The 17,352-nt window shown below is 33.8% G+C and overlaps 1 protein-coding gene across 4 annotated transcripts in view; it reads left to right on the top strand.

Moving 5' to 3' along the window:
• P4HA1 (prolyl 4-hydroxylase subunit alpha 1) overlaps nt 1-17,352 on the top strand; it is an 89,205-nt gene that overhangs the window by 38,386 nt on the left and 33,467 nt on the right. For 3 of the 4 annotated variants that reach the window (XM_049645199.1, XM_049645201.1, XM_049645202.1), the window contains 4 exons: nt 5,146-5,385; nt 7,840-8,036; nt 10,557-10,733; nt 13,838-13,908. In XM_049645199.1, the coding sequence (XP_049501156.1) occupies nt 5,146-5,385; nt 7,840-8,036; nt 10,557-10,733; nt 13,838-13,908 (685 nt within the window). Of the gene's footprint in view, nt 1-5,145; nt 5,386-7,839; nt 8,037-10,556; nt 10,734-12,735; nt 12,807-13,837; nt 13,909-17,352 lie in introns of all 4 variants that reach the window. The other variant, XM_049645200.1, reaches the window with a different exon arrangement.

The raw sequence follows: 17,352 nt of genomic DNA, 5'->3' as shown, positions 1-17,352 counted from the left end.
TAGAGCTTGAGACTCCATTAGATTCCAGTTAAGTTTTAAAATTAACTCCATAGGTGGTGCTCTGAACTTCCCATTGAATTTTATGACCAGACGCTTAACATCTCATCATACCTTTTGTGCTAGTGATTGATGGGTAGCGTCACTGGTGGAAGACTGATACGTCCAAATGAAGTTTTCCATGAGTTTCATCTAATTGTTTTGGCAGCCTTGGATGATAATTGCCTAGAACTATTTCATTAGGGGTTCTAAAATTTTGATTAAAAAAAAAAATTTTTTTTAAACATTTATTTATTTTTGAGACAGAGAGAGACAGAGCATGAACGGCAGAGGGTCAGAGAGAGAGGGAGAGACAGAATCTGAAACAGGCTCCAGGCTCTGAGCTGTCAGCACAGAGCCCGATGCAGGGCTCGAACTCACGGACCGTGACATCATGACCTGAGCTGAAATTGGACACTCAACTGACTGAGCCACCTGATTTTTTTTTAAATTAATGTTTATTTATTCTTGAGAGATAGAGACAGAGCATGAGAAGGGGAGGGGCAGAGAGAGAGAGAGAGACAGAATCAGAAGCAGGCTCCAGGCTCTGAGCTGTCAGCATAGAGCCTGATGCGGGGCACCAACCCATGGACCGTGAGATCATGACCTGAGCCGAAGTCGGACATCCAACCAACTGAACCACCCAGGCGCCCCAAATTTTGAATTTTTTATCCCATCATTCTTTCTACTTTTATTAGCCAGAATTCTATCAGTAAGAACTTTCTGGAACCATTTGGTTACCCTGAACTAGAGTTTATATATGAAGGGCAAGATAAATCCTTGATTGTTTTTCTTGTATCAACAACATTCAGAGTAATGAGTTGATGTCATAATAACTTCTAGTAGTGATCACTGATTTTTTTATCTGAAGTATCATTATAAACTCATGGATTTTTATATATTTTTATATTTCAATCCATTATATTAATTATTCATTTGATGTCCAGATATCCTATTTGAGACCAGTGGGATCATCTTTAGATTGGGTAATTTGTCTTTTTGAAATGACCCTATTTTTCTTTGCTAGCAAGGAAATTTCATTTTTTGCACAGTTTTTTCCAAACTTACACATTTCTACCCCAAAGCAGGAAGAATCAGGCCTTGATTCTTTTTTTTTTAAGTGTTTCTTTTGAGAGAGAGTATGATCACATGAGTGGGAGAGGGGCAGAGAGAGAGGGAGAGAGAGTATCCCAGTCATTGGTTCATGAGATCAAGATCATGACCTGAGCTGAAATCAAGAGTCAGGCACTTAACTGACAGAGCCACCTTGTCACCCCAGGCCTTGATTTTTTTTTTTAATGGGGAATGACATTTAGGAAGTGGAATATAGCTAGGTTTTAAGGATGTCAATTGCTATTGAGTTTGTCATTCATTCTAGATCTTTTCAATGGACAGATATAGGAAATATGTGAGTTCATGTTGTTAATTCCAATTAAAATCTCCAAGTATCTCATCTGATTCACTGTTTAAAGATGGAATGTTATATGAAGATTCTATTCATATCATTCAGAGTTATACTTTTTATTTCTTTATTATTTTTTATTTTTAAATATTTATTTGAAAGTTTATTTTGAGAGAGTGCATGTATGTGCACATGTGAGAGCACAAGTGGGGGAGGGGCAGAGAGAAAGAGAGACGGAATCTCAAGCAGGTGCTGCTCCATCAGTGCACAGCCCAATGTGGGGCTCGAACTCATGAACTATGAGATCATGACCTCACCCGAGATCAAGAGTCCAACATTTAACCAACTGTGCCACCCAGGCACCCCTATTAATTTATTTTTAAGAGAGAGCGAGAGAGAGAAAGAGTGCACAAGTAGGGGAGGGCCAGAGAGACAAAAAGAGACACAATCCAATGCAGGCTCTAGGCTCTGAGCTGTCAATGCAGAGCTCATCGTGGGGCCCGAACCCACTAACTGTGAGATCATGACCTGAGCTGAAGTTGGATGCTTAACTGACTGAGCCTCCTGGGCACCCCCATTTATTTCTTTCTATAGCTTCTTTGTTTGTTTTTTTTTTTTTTTTTGGTTCTTAGGAAGTAATGGTAATTGTACAGTATTTGAAAAGGTAGAGAGGTATAAAGATTTAGGAAACAACTTGTAATCCATCCCCCAGGGTATCAGTTTAGCATTTTGACATATTTCTGTCTAGATTTTTCTGGCTTTCCTATATAGCATTTGAAATTATCTTTCTGAATGAAAAATACTGTTCCATTATATTGACATATCTGTCTTGCTCTTAGTTTATTACAGTTTTTAGCTATAATATTTGGTTCAGCTATAAAAAAATTATTTATATAAGAAGGTGTTTTTTCCTCAACCCTTAGTATTAAACTCAAGAAAATAATTGAAAAGTAGTATCAATTCATAGGCATAAAATTACTACTCTTGTTTCATATTGCCAAATGTCTTAACAGTGAAGTTACCACTTTACTACTCCCTCCCCTAGTAAATTTTGCCATTTTATGGTATAATTTCGCACAAACTTCTGGAGTCATAGTGTACAGATTCCAATTCTGGCTCTTTGCTGTGTGACCTTGAGCATAATAGTTAAACTCTTTCTACTGTAGTTCCTTATCTGGATTGCTTTGAGAATTAAATGAGTGACAAATGCCTGGCACATAGTAAGATCTCAGTAAATGTATGTAGGCTGTTGTTTAAAAATATTTTTCTGGGGCATCTGGGTAGTAGTTCAGTCAGTTGAGTGGCCAACTCTTGATTTTGGCTCAGGTCATATGATTCCAGGGTCATGGGATCAAGTCCCACATCGGGCTCTATGCTCAGTGTGGAACTTGCTCGGAATTCTCTCTCTCTCTGCCCCTCTGCCCCCTCCCCTGCTTGTACTCTCTCTCCCTCTCTCCCTCTCTCTGTAAAATAAAAATAATAATAATAAAGTTAAAAATTTTTTTTTCTTCAGCATTGTTTTAATTTCATATATCTTGGGGCACCTGGGTGGCTCAGTCAGTTTGAGCGACTGACTTCGGCTCAGGTCATGATCTCACGGTTTGTGAGTTCGAGCCCCGCGTCGGGCTCTGTGCTGACAGCTCAGAGCCTGGAGCCTGCTTCTGATTCGTGTCTCCCTCTCTCTCTGCCCCTCCCCCACTCATGGTCTGTCTCTCTGTCTCAGAAATAAATAAACATAAGAAAATTTAAAAAATTTAATTTCATATTTCTTTAATGATTAGTGAGATTTTTTTCTTCAAGCATTGTGGTTTCCTATTTACATTTTATTTCACGTGAACTGTCAAATATCCTTCTAAAAAAATTTTTTTTTACATGTATTTATTTTTGAGAGACAGAGTGAGATAGAGCGCAAGTGGGTGAGGGGCAGAGAGAGAGGGAGACACAGAATCCAAAGCAGGCTCCAGGCTCTGAGCTGTTAGCACAGAGCCCGACATGGGGCTTGAACCCACGAACTGTGAAATCATGACCTGAGCCAAAGTCAGACACTTAACTGACTGAGCCACCCAGGCGCCTCAAATATCCTTTTTTCAAACTAGGTTTTTTGTTGTTGTTGTTTTGTTTTGTTTTTTAAGTAGGCTCCACACCGAATGTGGGGCTTGAACTCACAACCCCGAGATCAAGAGTTTTATGATCTACTGACTGAGCCAGTCAGGTGCCCCATCTTCTTTTCTTAAGATAGAAGTTTTACTTCACAAACCAGTTGACATACCAACACCAAAAGCACAACTGATTAAAGATTAATGTTAGACTTCACCAAAATTAAAACTTCTATACTTCAAAGTACACCATCAAGAAAGTGAAAAGACAACCCATACAATGGGAAAGAATATGTGAAAATCGTATTTATGATCAGGGACTTGTATCCAGAATATATAAAGAACTCTAAAAATAGTGAAAAGATTCAAATTTTTAAACAGACAAAGGATTTGAATAGATATTTTCCCAAAGATGATATACAAATGGACAATAAGCATATGAAAAGATACTTCGTATCATCATTAAAGGAAATACAAATCAACATAATGAAATACTACTTTATATCCAGCTAAATGGCTATAATAAAAACAAATGGACAACAAGGATTAGTGAGAATGTAGAGAAATTGGAACCTTCATACATTGCTGGTGGGATTGTAAAAATGGTGTAGGCACTTTGGAGAACAGTTTGGCAGTTCCTGAAAATGTGAAGCATAGAGTTGCTGTGAGACCCAGCAGTTCCACTGCTGCATATAAGGGTAATGATAATAAATGTCCACACAGAAACTTGTGCATGCATGTATGTAGTAGCATTGTTCATAAAAGCCAAAAAACTGGAAACAACTCAAATGTCCATCAATTGATAAACAAAATATAGTCTTTTCATACAATGGACTATTGCTTGGCAATAAAAAGGATGCCACAACATGAATGAACCTTGAAAACTTTATGCTGAGGTGAAAGAAACCAGTTACAAAAGACCCTGTGTTGTGTAATTCCACTTATATGAAATAAGCAGAATAGACAAATCTGTAGATTCAGAAAGTAGATGAGTGGTTAAATAGGGCTGGGGCAGGGAAGGGGAGATAATGGGTAGTGACTGCTAATGGTTACAGGGTTTCTTTTTGGGGTGATGAAAATGTTCTAAAATTAGATTTGGTGTTGGTGGCACAACTCTGAATATACTAAAAACTATTGTATTCTTTAAATGGATGAACCTTATGGAATGTAAATTACATGTCATTAATGCTGTTGGAATAAAGGGGAAGGAAAAAGGAAAGGAACCAATTTACAGGTTTGCCTCTCTTCCTGTCCATTCATTTCTTGCACAGATTGTTGGTTAGGAGTAAGATGTATGTCATATGGTAATTCCTGTTGTGCTAGAAAATTGCATGCTTCAACTTAATTGATGTTTTATTTTAGGATGATGGCTGATAATTGAAGTCTTGGGTTTTCTAGGTCCATGACCCCTATTAGTGTGATTCTCAGCATGTTTCATTACCTTGTAGATTGTTCCTTTGTTCATAAACTTAGGATAATTCTTGTTTTTCCTACCTCAGAAGGTTGTTAAGTTCAAATGAAAGTGAGATAGCACTTTGAAAGCTGTATAGTCCTAAATAAATAGAGAGTAGTATTAAGATTTCTAAAGTTCTCTGTATTTTCTTTCCATAGGAGTAAAACACAAATCTTTTCTAACAGTTGAGGACTGTTTTGAGTTGGGCAAAGTGGCCTACACAGAAGCAGATTATTACCATACAGAACTGTGGATGGAACAAGCACTAAGGCAGCTGGATGAAGGCGAGGTTTCTACCATTGATAAAGTCTCTGTTCTAGATTATTTGAGCTATGCGGTATACCAGCAGGGAGACCTGGATAAGGCACTTTTGCTCACAAAGAAGCTTCTTGAACTAGGTATGTTAAATTGGCCTAATTTAAGATTATATATATACACACACACACACACACACACACACACACACACACACACATACATATATATGTATATATAAATTATATATAATTATTGTATATAAAAAGTGCCAACCTATATGACAACATAAATGTATATGTATAATTCTGATATATGACTACATATCTTGTCTTACATATATATGTATATAATGATAAATATATATAATTCTGATATATGTGTAATTCTGATAAGTGTAATTTGTTATATAGCTTTGGTACATTTTTTTTTCTTTTTTCAGGTTTTTATTTAAATTCTAATTAGTCAGCATACAGTGCAGTATTAGTCTCGGGTAGAATTTAGTGATTCATAACCTATATACAACACCTGTGTTCAGTACAACAAATGCCCACCTTAATTCCCATCACCTATCTAACCTATACCCCCACCTACCTCCCCTTCATCAATACTCAGTTTGTTCTCTATAGTTAAGAGTCTGTATCTTGGTTTGCCTTTCCAACCCCCCCACCTCCCCCCCGCCATGTTCATTTGTTTTGCTTCTTAAATTCCACATATGAGCGAAATCATACGGTATTTGCCTTTCTCTGACATATTTTGCTGAAGATTGTACTCTCTAGTTCCATACATGTCATTGCAAATGGCAAAATTTCATTCTTTTCTATGGCTGAGTAATATTTATTCCATTTGGTACTTTTTATTTGTTATAAGTCAAGAATCTATCTGTTAGACAAATTTTATCCTCTCCCTGTTTATACACTAAATAAGTGGCAACTGATTTTCCTCAGTTAATGGTACTACAACAGTGGCTGTGCTACTCTGCTGTATACTCTTCAGGAATTTCAAAAGTGGACCTAACCTAGCTAACTCAGTAAAAAATGTTTATTTACCATGTTGTTTTATTAAATATTACCCAGTTTCCTTTGAAATGTTTTGTGTTCTTACATTTCATGTTTAAAAATGATCTTGTGATTTAAAATAAATAGACTGAAAATGTAATTTGTCATATTCAATATTTCAAATATTAGATAATGTGATATCCTTTGAGGATTTTATCACTAGTGTTTTGAACTTGTTTCTCTAAGTATGATCCAGGGACCATGTGCTTTGGAATTACTTGGATACACATTAGAAATGAAAAATTTCTTGATTTCCACCCCAGAGCTACTAAATCAGAATCTGTGGACATTGAATTGTATGCTAATAAATTCAGGTGACCTCTGGTATATAATGAAGCTTTAAAACATTTCAAAAATTAATTATTTTTATGAATAGGTTAATATGTGTATTTTAGAAAAGTCAAACAGTTTAAAAGAATTGGCCATCTGAAAATGAACTTCTGATAATTAGGTTATTTCTTGGTTGAGTGAGTTAATAAATTGAGATATTAGTTCAAGTACCTTTTTTTCAGTATTTTTTCGTGATTTTTTTCTCCTCACTTAATATTTTACTCCTTATAGAAAATTTTTAAAAATAAGAAAAGATATGGAAGAGTCATCCATAAGTCTATCACTGAAAGGTTTTCACAATCACAAATTTTTTTGTTTCATTATAGTATATACCCTCTTTCCTGCACATACATACTTATCCCATTCTTTTACAAAATTAAGATTATATTGTATATCACAACATATATTGTGAGCAGTTTCTCAAAGACAAAATCTTACAAATGTAAGGCTAGATTTCCTAAACACTTCATTTAATATCACAAATGAGGTTTCTGTGTATTGTTCTTTTTTATTTTTGTGTGTATGTGTGGTGGTTTGGATTTTTTTTTTCCTCTAGGATGGGTGGAGTAGTCTAGTCCTCATTTCCCCTACTAAAAGATAGCTAAAAATGATGACTAGCAATTCAGAGGCAGTTAGTGGATTCTGCTTTATTTGAAAATTATATCTTTAGTTTCTCTTTTTCCATCTCACTTAGAATTTGGGGACTGAAATTCACTCAGAAGTAGGCTGTGTTCTGCATTTATAATGTATCTGTGGTGAATGTTGCTTTTGAACTGTATATACACTGTCTTTCCCATGATGATTACATTCAGTCTCAGAAAAATCTTTTCTATTGCTTAAAATAAGTAGAATGAGTGATATTTTAGAATTCATTTGACATCAAACTGATCATAATTATTTCACTGAGACTTTTCTTTGAGAACTTTTCAGTAAGTTCTCAAAGTAGAATATTTACTTCTTTGACATAAATGGCTGATTCCTTCTCCGGAACTCTTTGTATATAGGGTGATAGTAGGTGATTTACTTCAGCCAGTACTGGTTTATACCTGTTGTTTTGGTGTAATGATTTTTATTAGTGCCTCCTTTTACTCTCATAAGTGTCCCGGTTTGAAAGGTAAATTAAATGATCCTGCATTTTTATATTCCTATATTCTGATGCTTGAACAACTATAAACTTAGTCATGGACATGCTTCCTTTCTCTCCAATAGATCCTGAACACCAGAGAGCTAATGGTAACTTAAAATATTTTGAATATATACTGGCTAAAGAAAGAGATGCTAATAAATCTGCTTCAGATGACCAATCTGATCGGAAAACCACACTGAAGAGAAAAGGGGTTGCTGTGGATTACCTGCCAGAGAGACAGAAGTACGAAATGCTGTGCCGTGGGGAGGGTATCAAAATGGTAAAGTGGAAAAGCCAATTGTGTGTGTGTATGAATGTGTGTGTGTGTGTGTGTTTGTACATAGTTCTAGAGAGAATCAGAGTTCTTTTATATTTAAGCCTATGTGATAAATATTAGAATTAACTGCTTAAAGTATTACAGTATACCACATCACCTTATTGTGGGTGTCACACTTAATATGCTCCAGCTGTTAGTAAAATAGTTTTAGAATAAAGCTTTAGAATAAAGAATCATTATTGCATTTTGTTTATTTTTGGTAATATAACTCTTTGCATAGGCCAAAAGAGGCTTATTTTTATAAGATGAGGGATGAGATAATTTAAGGGATAAGATCATTTAAGCTTTATCTTATATCTTAATGCAAAAGAGATTTCTGCAATCTTTATAGAAATAATATATCATCCTAACCCATTGTATAAAACAAAGAATTCATCTATACAATAATCTTTTGTGGTTTTGCTCCTAGCTGACCTTGACAAGATTGCTTAGTGAAACATGTTAGTCTATTTAAGAAATATTTAAAACGCAGAAAGGATTTCAAAAGATTTTAGCTTTAACATTTATTTTTTTTAAAGACTCAAATGTGCCTATAAATATCCCTTCCTTTATTGTATATCTATATTTATGTATTTATAACTCAGAGTACCAGTGCTTCAGGGTGTTAATAGATAAAAGACCACAAACAAGTTTAAGTCTGGAGAACATAGGTTTTTGTTCAGCCTCAGGACTTTTCAGAGTCCTTTTATGATAATGTACATCACGGATATGCTATACATTGTTTCCCAACATTAATAGATCATGGAACCCTTTTTTTAGGAATATCATGGGGTACTAGTGTTCAGCTGAATGTGGGCATATGTAGAAGGAGTTAGTGAATTTTTGAAGTAAGTACTTTTAAGTTGTAAACATTTGAATAGCGTTGTAAGGTTTTCTCTGCTATTGATAAACTCAAGCTGGACTTTACATTTTGATATTGATGACTTTTTGACATTTGAGGACTTATCATTGACAGCCTAATCTCTAACAGCAAATGTGTAGATCATATCTATGTTGACACTTTTGATAGCTAAGTTCATGGAGACCTGGAAGAATATGCTTACTTTTGCTTTGGTGCTAAGGAGTAAATATAAGGGTAATAATGCTCTGATAGACTCATGAAACATTTTTTTAATTTCACATCTAAATATTTTATTATGTATCTATTGAAGATAAAGATAATCAAAAAACCATTATCATACCTAAAAAAATTCATAATATTTCCATAATATCATGAAACATCTAGTGAGTGTTCAAATTTCCAATAGTAAGCAAATATTTTTTATTGCCCTTAATAACTCTTAAAGAACAAATCAAAATAAAGACATAGGTATAAAATAGAAGTCTGCTTAATTTGCCAGTTTGTTGATATGACACACACACAGTAACTCTGCCCAAAATCAAGGGATCGTCTTTATCCCCAGAATAGTTAAATTCACCTCATGGTTATATCAAAGACTTATATAAATACATATTTAGATTTTTTTTAAGTTTATTTGTTTTGAGAGAGAAACTGCATGCATGAGTGGGGGAGGGGCAGAGAGAGAGAGAATCCCAAGCAGGCTCCGAGCTGTCAGTGCAGGGCCTGATGTGGGGCTCAAACTCATAAACTGTGAGATCATGACCTGAGCCAAAACCAAGAGTGGGATGCTTAACTGACTGAGCCACTCAGTAGCCCAATAAATCTTTAGATTTGACTCTAGGTAAATAAAGTACATGGAGAATAAACATGAATCATTATTTACTTGTCTTAGTAGGTTAACCTAATATTTAAAACAAAAACTAATATTATTCCTACTTCATATATGATACACTTATTCAATCAAGAGAAGATTCAGCAATGGAATCACTTATTTAGTTAATATAGGTTGAAAGGAACATTTGTTTTGTCGATCACTCAATTTTTAATATCTATCAATAAAAGCACCTGCCTTCTTTAATAACTTATTTTTTCTTTTTCAGAGTTACTCATTTTCATCTTTGCTTTTTAAAACTACCTAACTAAATCTATTTATTTATGCTACAAGCATTTAACTGGGAGGTATTTAGATAAACCTGATGAGGTTTTGTTTTGTTTTATTTCTCCTTTTAGAAATTTTTTTTCTGGGTGCTTCCCAGTTAGTTTGTGAAGTTTGGAGCAATGCTGGTCATTCATTTCATATTTTCATAAATATGTCATTATTTCTTTCATATTTAAATATCTCAACCTTATTTTAATGAGACAAGGGTTGGAAGAGAAACCCTACCTTTTTTCTTATATAAGGCCTAACACCTCTCCCAGAAAATAATCATTAATAAACCTTGTAAAGTCCTGAATGTCCCATTTGATGCAAAATACTTGCAGAGTACTGTTTCTTTTGTATAGTCTACCATAAATGCTCTATTTATACACAAGCATGATTATTGTTTCTTTCCTGCATAGGAGCAAGCATTAAAAATATTATTACTCTAATATATTTATCATTTTTGTAACTTTATGTTTAGACTCCTCGGAGACAGAAAAAACTCTTTTGCCGTTATCATGATGGAAACCGGAATCCTAAATTCATTCTGGCCCCAGCTAAACAGGAGGATGAGTGGGACAAGCCTCGTATTATTCGCTTCCATGATATTATCTCTGATGCAGAAATTGAAATTGTCAAAGATCTAGCAAAACCAAGGGTAAGTAATTTTTTATCTTTTCTCCTTCTCAGTTTACTTTACCCATGTTATCAGTTTTGCCTTTGCAAGTTACAAATATGATAATTGATATGGCAATAATCCCACAGATAGTTTTAGATATTGTTGTCATAACATAATGGAGTTGTTAACTAAGCTCTATGCCAATTTTTCCTTAGTTATTAACACAAGTAGCAAACCCTGCATCTGGGTTTTAAGCACTTAATTATGAAAATCATAGATGAGATTTTTATTGACACTTAAATTTGTGTTTCAGTATCTTCCTGAAAAAGTTTTGTATGTATTTTCGGAACTTTAGTCTCATAGACTAATCAAAGACCAACTTTCTCCTATCTTCTATATTTTTATCTGAAAGAATACTTGAAGTATTTTTATTTCCCTTCTGGCACATTATTACTAGAAAGATATAATTGGGCACAGTCATCATGCTAATTTGAAATGAGGACATCATAGTTTTCTGAATTTAACTCACATAATTTATCTTAAGAAAAACAATTTAATGTAAATACAGTCCCATAAACTTATTGTTTAGCATAGAAATTCTTTTACGAGAATGGGAGAAACACTACCCTTTATGGTCTTGCCTTTTTCCCCACCAGCTTGTTCTCATTGAACAAGATCTCCATTTTATATCATTGATAGTAAAATACAAACTGCCCTCACTTTTATAAAGAGACTGTTACACAGGAGTTGGCAAATTTTTTCTATAAAGGTGCAGATAATAAATATATTTTAGGCTTTGCTGGCCATACCATCTGTCACAACTACTCAAGTTTGCCACTGTAGTGCGAAAGCAGCCATAGAAAATATATAAATGAGTGTGGCTATATTTCAATAAAACTTTGTTTCCAAAAGCAGGTGGCAGTCCATAGTTTGCAGATCCTTGTTATATTAAAAGATTTAATTATCTGGATTTCTGTACTGCAAAATAAACCTAAAGTCAGAATTTTTGTTGTTGTCAAATTTTATGATTCCAAATTGGTACTTTTTGTTTTTTTATCAAAGATTACATTTTAATGGGAAAGACTGGTCTAATATATATATTATATATATTATAATATATATATAATATATATATATATATATATAATATAATATATATATATATATCCAAGGGAATTCTTATCACTCTGTCATCATATTGTGCCAGTATTGTCTGAATTCCTATTTTCGTCCATTCTTTGTGGTCTATAAACCAAGTAAACCAAAACATCTTGGTAGAATATTGATTAAGAATGCATTTCAGCTTGGGGATCAAGTCATGTATCTCTGGGTTTGGAGACCTCAGTCTTCAAAGGGGATGCCTCAGTTGGATTATTTTAATAAAAAAATTCAAAGGCAATAAAAATTTTATTCTCTTTTGTTAACCTCCAAAATCACCCTCCATTTTTTTTTAAAGTTTAAAATCATTATCTTGGCTGTCATCAATTTCTTACTGTTTTTGTACATTTATGAGTTCTTTTCATCTACCTTTCTGTTAGGTCCCAAGATTATTTCACTGTATATGTGAAATATATGAACATATATATTGAAGGAAGGAAAGATAGATTTTGAAACAAATTTTGAACAACATTAACCTTTGCAGACAGTTGCATCACTAAAAAAATTAAAATAAGAGGTTTGAAATGGATCATTAACTGCAAATAGCCATTCTTATAACTATAAATTAGACTTCACATTTTAGAAATTTTTCTTTCCTCATAGTCCCATCATCCAACCATTGAAAGAAATTTAATTTCTAATCTCTTTTGTGTATCCTCCATTCATGCAAAGCAAAAACAAAATTTTTAAAATAACAAAAAAAAATCCAAAAACTAAAAAACTTCCAAGTCTCAAGGCTTAACACAAGATGACTGGAAGTCTATGGAGTTCTTTTCTATTTTCATTTTCCTTTGTAAAAATCCCAGAATTCTGACCGGTTGGATAAATGTGATTCCTTTTTTTTTGTTTTGTAATGCGACTATTTTGATGGTTGGCTTCACAGCTGAGGCGAGCCACCATTTCAAACCCAATAACAGGAGACTTGGAGACGGTACATTACAGAATTAGCAAAAGGTAAGAGATGTGTATGTTGCATATTTTGCCCTCTAATGAGTGTTTTGTACATCCTACAGGAATTATTCATTTAAGAGAAGTAGGTCATTTTCAGTCTCCAGCTCAAGTCACTGCCTATTTATATACGCATGGGTAAAATGCTTTGTGTTTCACAGGTCTTTCCCTTTAACTAGAAGTTCTCTTTAATCTTTAATTGGTCTGTTATTTTTAGGGAATTAATATGCTTTGCATTTCTCTTCAGGTCAGGAATCCAATCTCCAGGAAATGGCTTGATACTTGTTTTCTGTTTCCTTTTTCTTGCCAAAGGGGAAAAAAAAAAAGAAAAAGAAGCAGCCTGGATTAATCTGGGAGTAGCCTTTGTTTATATAGTTCTCTCACATTCATAAATGCTACAGTGAATTCACATCATCCTTCATGGTGATTGTACTGGCATTTGTTCATTCATCTTGTGAAATACCATTGTCATTTTGAAGTAATCTGTATTCCTCCTGTTGGAGTTATTTTAAAAAACTTGCTGACTTGAAAGTTGGCAATGGAAAGAACAGAGTTATGCTTCTGATCTTAGTCTTCCAACTACTATTATTCATGAACTTAGTTGCCTTTTACTTCGCCAGAGAGACTTAACTACAGTTTTATCTCAGTGAGAGTTTTAAAAAATAAATTTAAAGAGACTATTAACTATTCTTTTGTCACAATACTTAAAGGACATTAAACTTCTAGATCTGAGAAAGCTCCTGTGAAACCCAGTGCTATAAATCATTTACATACAGCTTCAATGATTAAAAAAAAAAAAAAAGTGAAAGGACAATAAATCTACAACAAAAATATGTCAACCCATTTTCTCTTGATTTGGAAGTGGCTTTTCATTTATTGCCACCTTTCTAAATGTTTTTGCTGATTTGAAACCATTACCTACCATCCAGACCAATCTGAACTCTTCCAATCACCTGTGGCTTGGCAAAACAAAACAAACAAAAGCCCAAAATTGCCTGCTACGTTAGTAAGTCCTTGTCCTTTCTCTTTTTTTGTAGCTGAGCCGAGCTACAGTACATGACCCTGAGACTGGAAAATTGACCACAGCACAGTACAGAGTATCTAAGAGGTAAGGGAGTAATGGAGAGAATTTTAGTCTTATTTGGACTATTTTCTTTCTTGAGAATCTATTTTAATAAAACCCATGATATGGTTTCTAAGACCTAGGCTTTAAGCATGACAACTATGCCTGAATTTTCATGATAGATTAATAAACAGACATGGTTATGGGACAGTTAACAGAGATTTTCTAGAACTAACTTACTAGATTTCAAAATGCTTGCTGAGACTCCCCAAACTCCCCCTAAAATTGAGTAAGAGAAGTTCCCAAAGAACCATCATAGAAACAAGGCCTAATTTGGCTTCTGCAGTAAAAGCAAAGGTTTAAAAATCTCTAAGTCACCAGAATAGCTATAGGTATTGAGAAAGGGCATGCCTTGAAGGATTCCATAACAAATCTTTTTGAGTCAGTTGGTTTCAAATTCTTTGCTTTTACCAATGTTTAAAGAGAATTTACTTAAGTTATTAGCTGATAGACCACTGAAATAATTTTAACAATAGATTACTGTGTAACTAATGTATGTAACTTAGAAGGAATCTGCAGAATAAGTGACATTATTCCAACAGAATTCCTTTTCCATCTACTTATTTACAAAGGAGTTTTCTCAGCTCTCATGAAAATGAAAATAGAAATATATTAAGTTTGGTCTCATTCTAGAAATAAGTAATATTTATCCACGGTTACAATACCTAATTGAAAATAACGAAATAAGCTCCTTCCATCTCATTATATCAATTTATAAAAGTATTTTTGTTGTAGAGAAGTATAATGTAATAAAAGACTTCTAGGAATAGAAATGTATATCTCTAGGACAAGGCTTCTCAACCTCAGCATTATTGATGTTTCAGATCAGATAATTCTTTGTTGGTGGTGGTTGCCCTAAGCTTTGTACAAGCTTAGCTGCATCTCTGGCATCCACTAGATGCCAGTAACACCCTTCATCCCAGTTGTGACAGTCAAAAATGTCTCCAGACATTGCCAAATATCCCTTGGTAGGCAAAATCCATCTCCCACCCCAAAGACTTCACCTCTCCACACATGTTGAAAGCCACTATTCAAAAATGGAATGAAAATGCAGTTCAAGAGGAAAAAAAAATTTTGAATATTATTGCTGTAAGTCATAGCAAAAGTACTATGAAGGCTGTCAGAATGCATTGTTTCCCTACTCTTTTTTGGGCAAAGCTCTATGTCTTTTGTATGGTAATAACCTTCAACATCCTCACACACATTTCCTGGTTTCCTAACTGTCTGCCCTATACTACCTGCCCCCCCTGCCCCAGGTAGAAGTCATGGAGAAAATTTAATCTCTGTGATATGTCAGGGAGATGAATAAATGGTAAGGATTTGCAGAAACTAATTTGGATAATGTTTTGATACATGATTTATAATGCTTCTGTGCATTGTAATTAACTCTAAATTTCAAGTTAAACTTCAGCTATTTTTCCATTCTATTACAGAATATTATGCATGTGTTGAAAAATAAACCCTTTATTTGTGGGGGTAAAAGAAAAAAATTAACCCATTAAAAATAATATTTTATCAAAGATTATTTTTTTATATGGTTTTAGGCATTTTTACTGTCCTAAGGCTTGTATCTAACTTCTCCAGATTTGGATGCTTTTAGGAAGCACATAAAATAAATTTTCATGAACTTAGTTCTTTGGAAGTCCTTTTTGGAAATTTTTTATATATACAATGGACCTTTTGAAGAAATAGCCAGCCCACAGAGTCATTGGACCCTTACCAATAAGGCAAAATAAATTATTCTTGGAAACTTTTTTTTCCTTAAGAACTAAATATTTCTAAACATTTTGAGCTTATTTTTTTAGTATTTTAATTTTATAGCTCTGAGAAGAATTTTATTGGATTTTTTTTAGAAAGACACAACCATACTTTATATTATATAAGGCAATAGAAGTCATTTAGCCAGCAGCATTAGAAGTTTTAGAAGACTAATACCAGAATAAATTCACCTAATCGCAACAAAGTGTGCAGAGAGTGTGTTTGTGTTCAAAATTACCTAGTAACAATAGAATTCCACAGCATAGTGATATTTATATTTACCCAAGGAAAATTGTTCAGCAAATCTTTTAAAAATAAAATATATATGTTGAGAGAGGCCGTAACTGTTAAAGAATTGGCTCCATAAAGTATCCTATACATTTCATATTTAACAAATAAAAAGTTTTTGTTATTTTAGGAATTCATTAGCTATGCTGAGACGTTTTCTACCCATCAATGTAAAAATCTGAATTTTGAAGATGCCTACAAGTGAAATAAATGTTTTCTGTTTCCTTCATACATTATACCTCTGAAAAAGGCATCTCAAATGCAAAGTAGAAGTATTTATGTGTACTGATGTCAGTTAATGTGGTTCCTTTTGCTGTGGGAACATCTGTATTTTGAATGGGTCAGAAAGGAATTTCAAATATCTGTATTTTGAGAAATTTCTCAGTGATTACATCATCTTCTGAGGAAGGAAAATCTTTTCCAGCATCCTAGCAAATAGAATTTTATTTGGGTAAAGTATCTGTGGAAATCCATTACTGTTTATTTATTTTATTGACTTTCTGAACTTTTGGTAAGGCATCTCTGTCCTTTCCTATATTAGCCTTTCCAATATTTAAAAAAAAAAAAAATCCCAAACTAAAAATTTACTACAGCTTATTAATGGAAATGCTAATAATTTTGGCTGAATCAGAGAAATGGAATTTTAGTTTTGAAAAGGTAAACATTGAGTTACTGAAAAGGCAGTTTAGTTATGTGAGTTCATTAAGTCCAGTTAAAATAATATAAAGAGATTTGCAAATAAACAATCCACTTAGTGTAGTAGAAAAAGCTTCTTTGATTCTGGTGGGTTATTTTTGGAAGTGGTTTTCATTTTCTTACTCTCAAGTACAGATTTCCTACAATAATGACATTTTCTTATGCTTGAGATTTAATGTAAATAAGGAACAAATACAATATAAAAGCATATTAATATACTATAGAAGCAAATACAAATATATTTGAATAATTTCAGATATTTTTAAAATTGGAGTCCCTTTTTTTTTTAATTTTTTTTTTTAACGTTTATTTATTTTTGAGACAGAGAGAGACAGAGCATGAATGGGGGAGGGGCAGAGAGAGAGGGAGACACAGAATCCGAAGCAGGCTCCAGGCTCTGAGCCATCAGCCCAGAGCCCGACGCGGGGCTCGAACTCATGGACCGCGAGATCATGACCTAAGCTGAAGTTGGACGTTTAACCCACTGAGCCACCCAGGCGCCCCAGAGTCCCTTTTAACAATGACATTACTCTCTTTTGGGTTGAACAGTGGTTCTCAGCTCAGATTAAAATAACTGAAATGGACAGATCTATAGTGTTATTTCATAATTGTCCCACTAAAAACCAAAGGGCTGGGATAAATTTGCAGTCTAGGTGATCAGCATTTCTTTGTTAACCATCAAGCGCT

Source organism: Panthera uncia, chromosome D2 (assembly GCF_023721935.1).
Source record: "Panthera uncia isolate 11264 chromosome D2, Puncia_PCG_1.0, whole genome shotgun sequence".
Lineage (NCBI taxonomy): Eukaryota > Metazoa > Chordata > Mammalia > Carnivora > Felidae > Panthera > Panthera uncia.
This window is presented reverse-complemented; position numbering and strand designations above follow the sequence as displayed.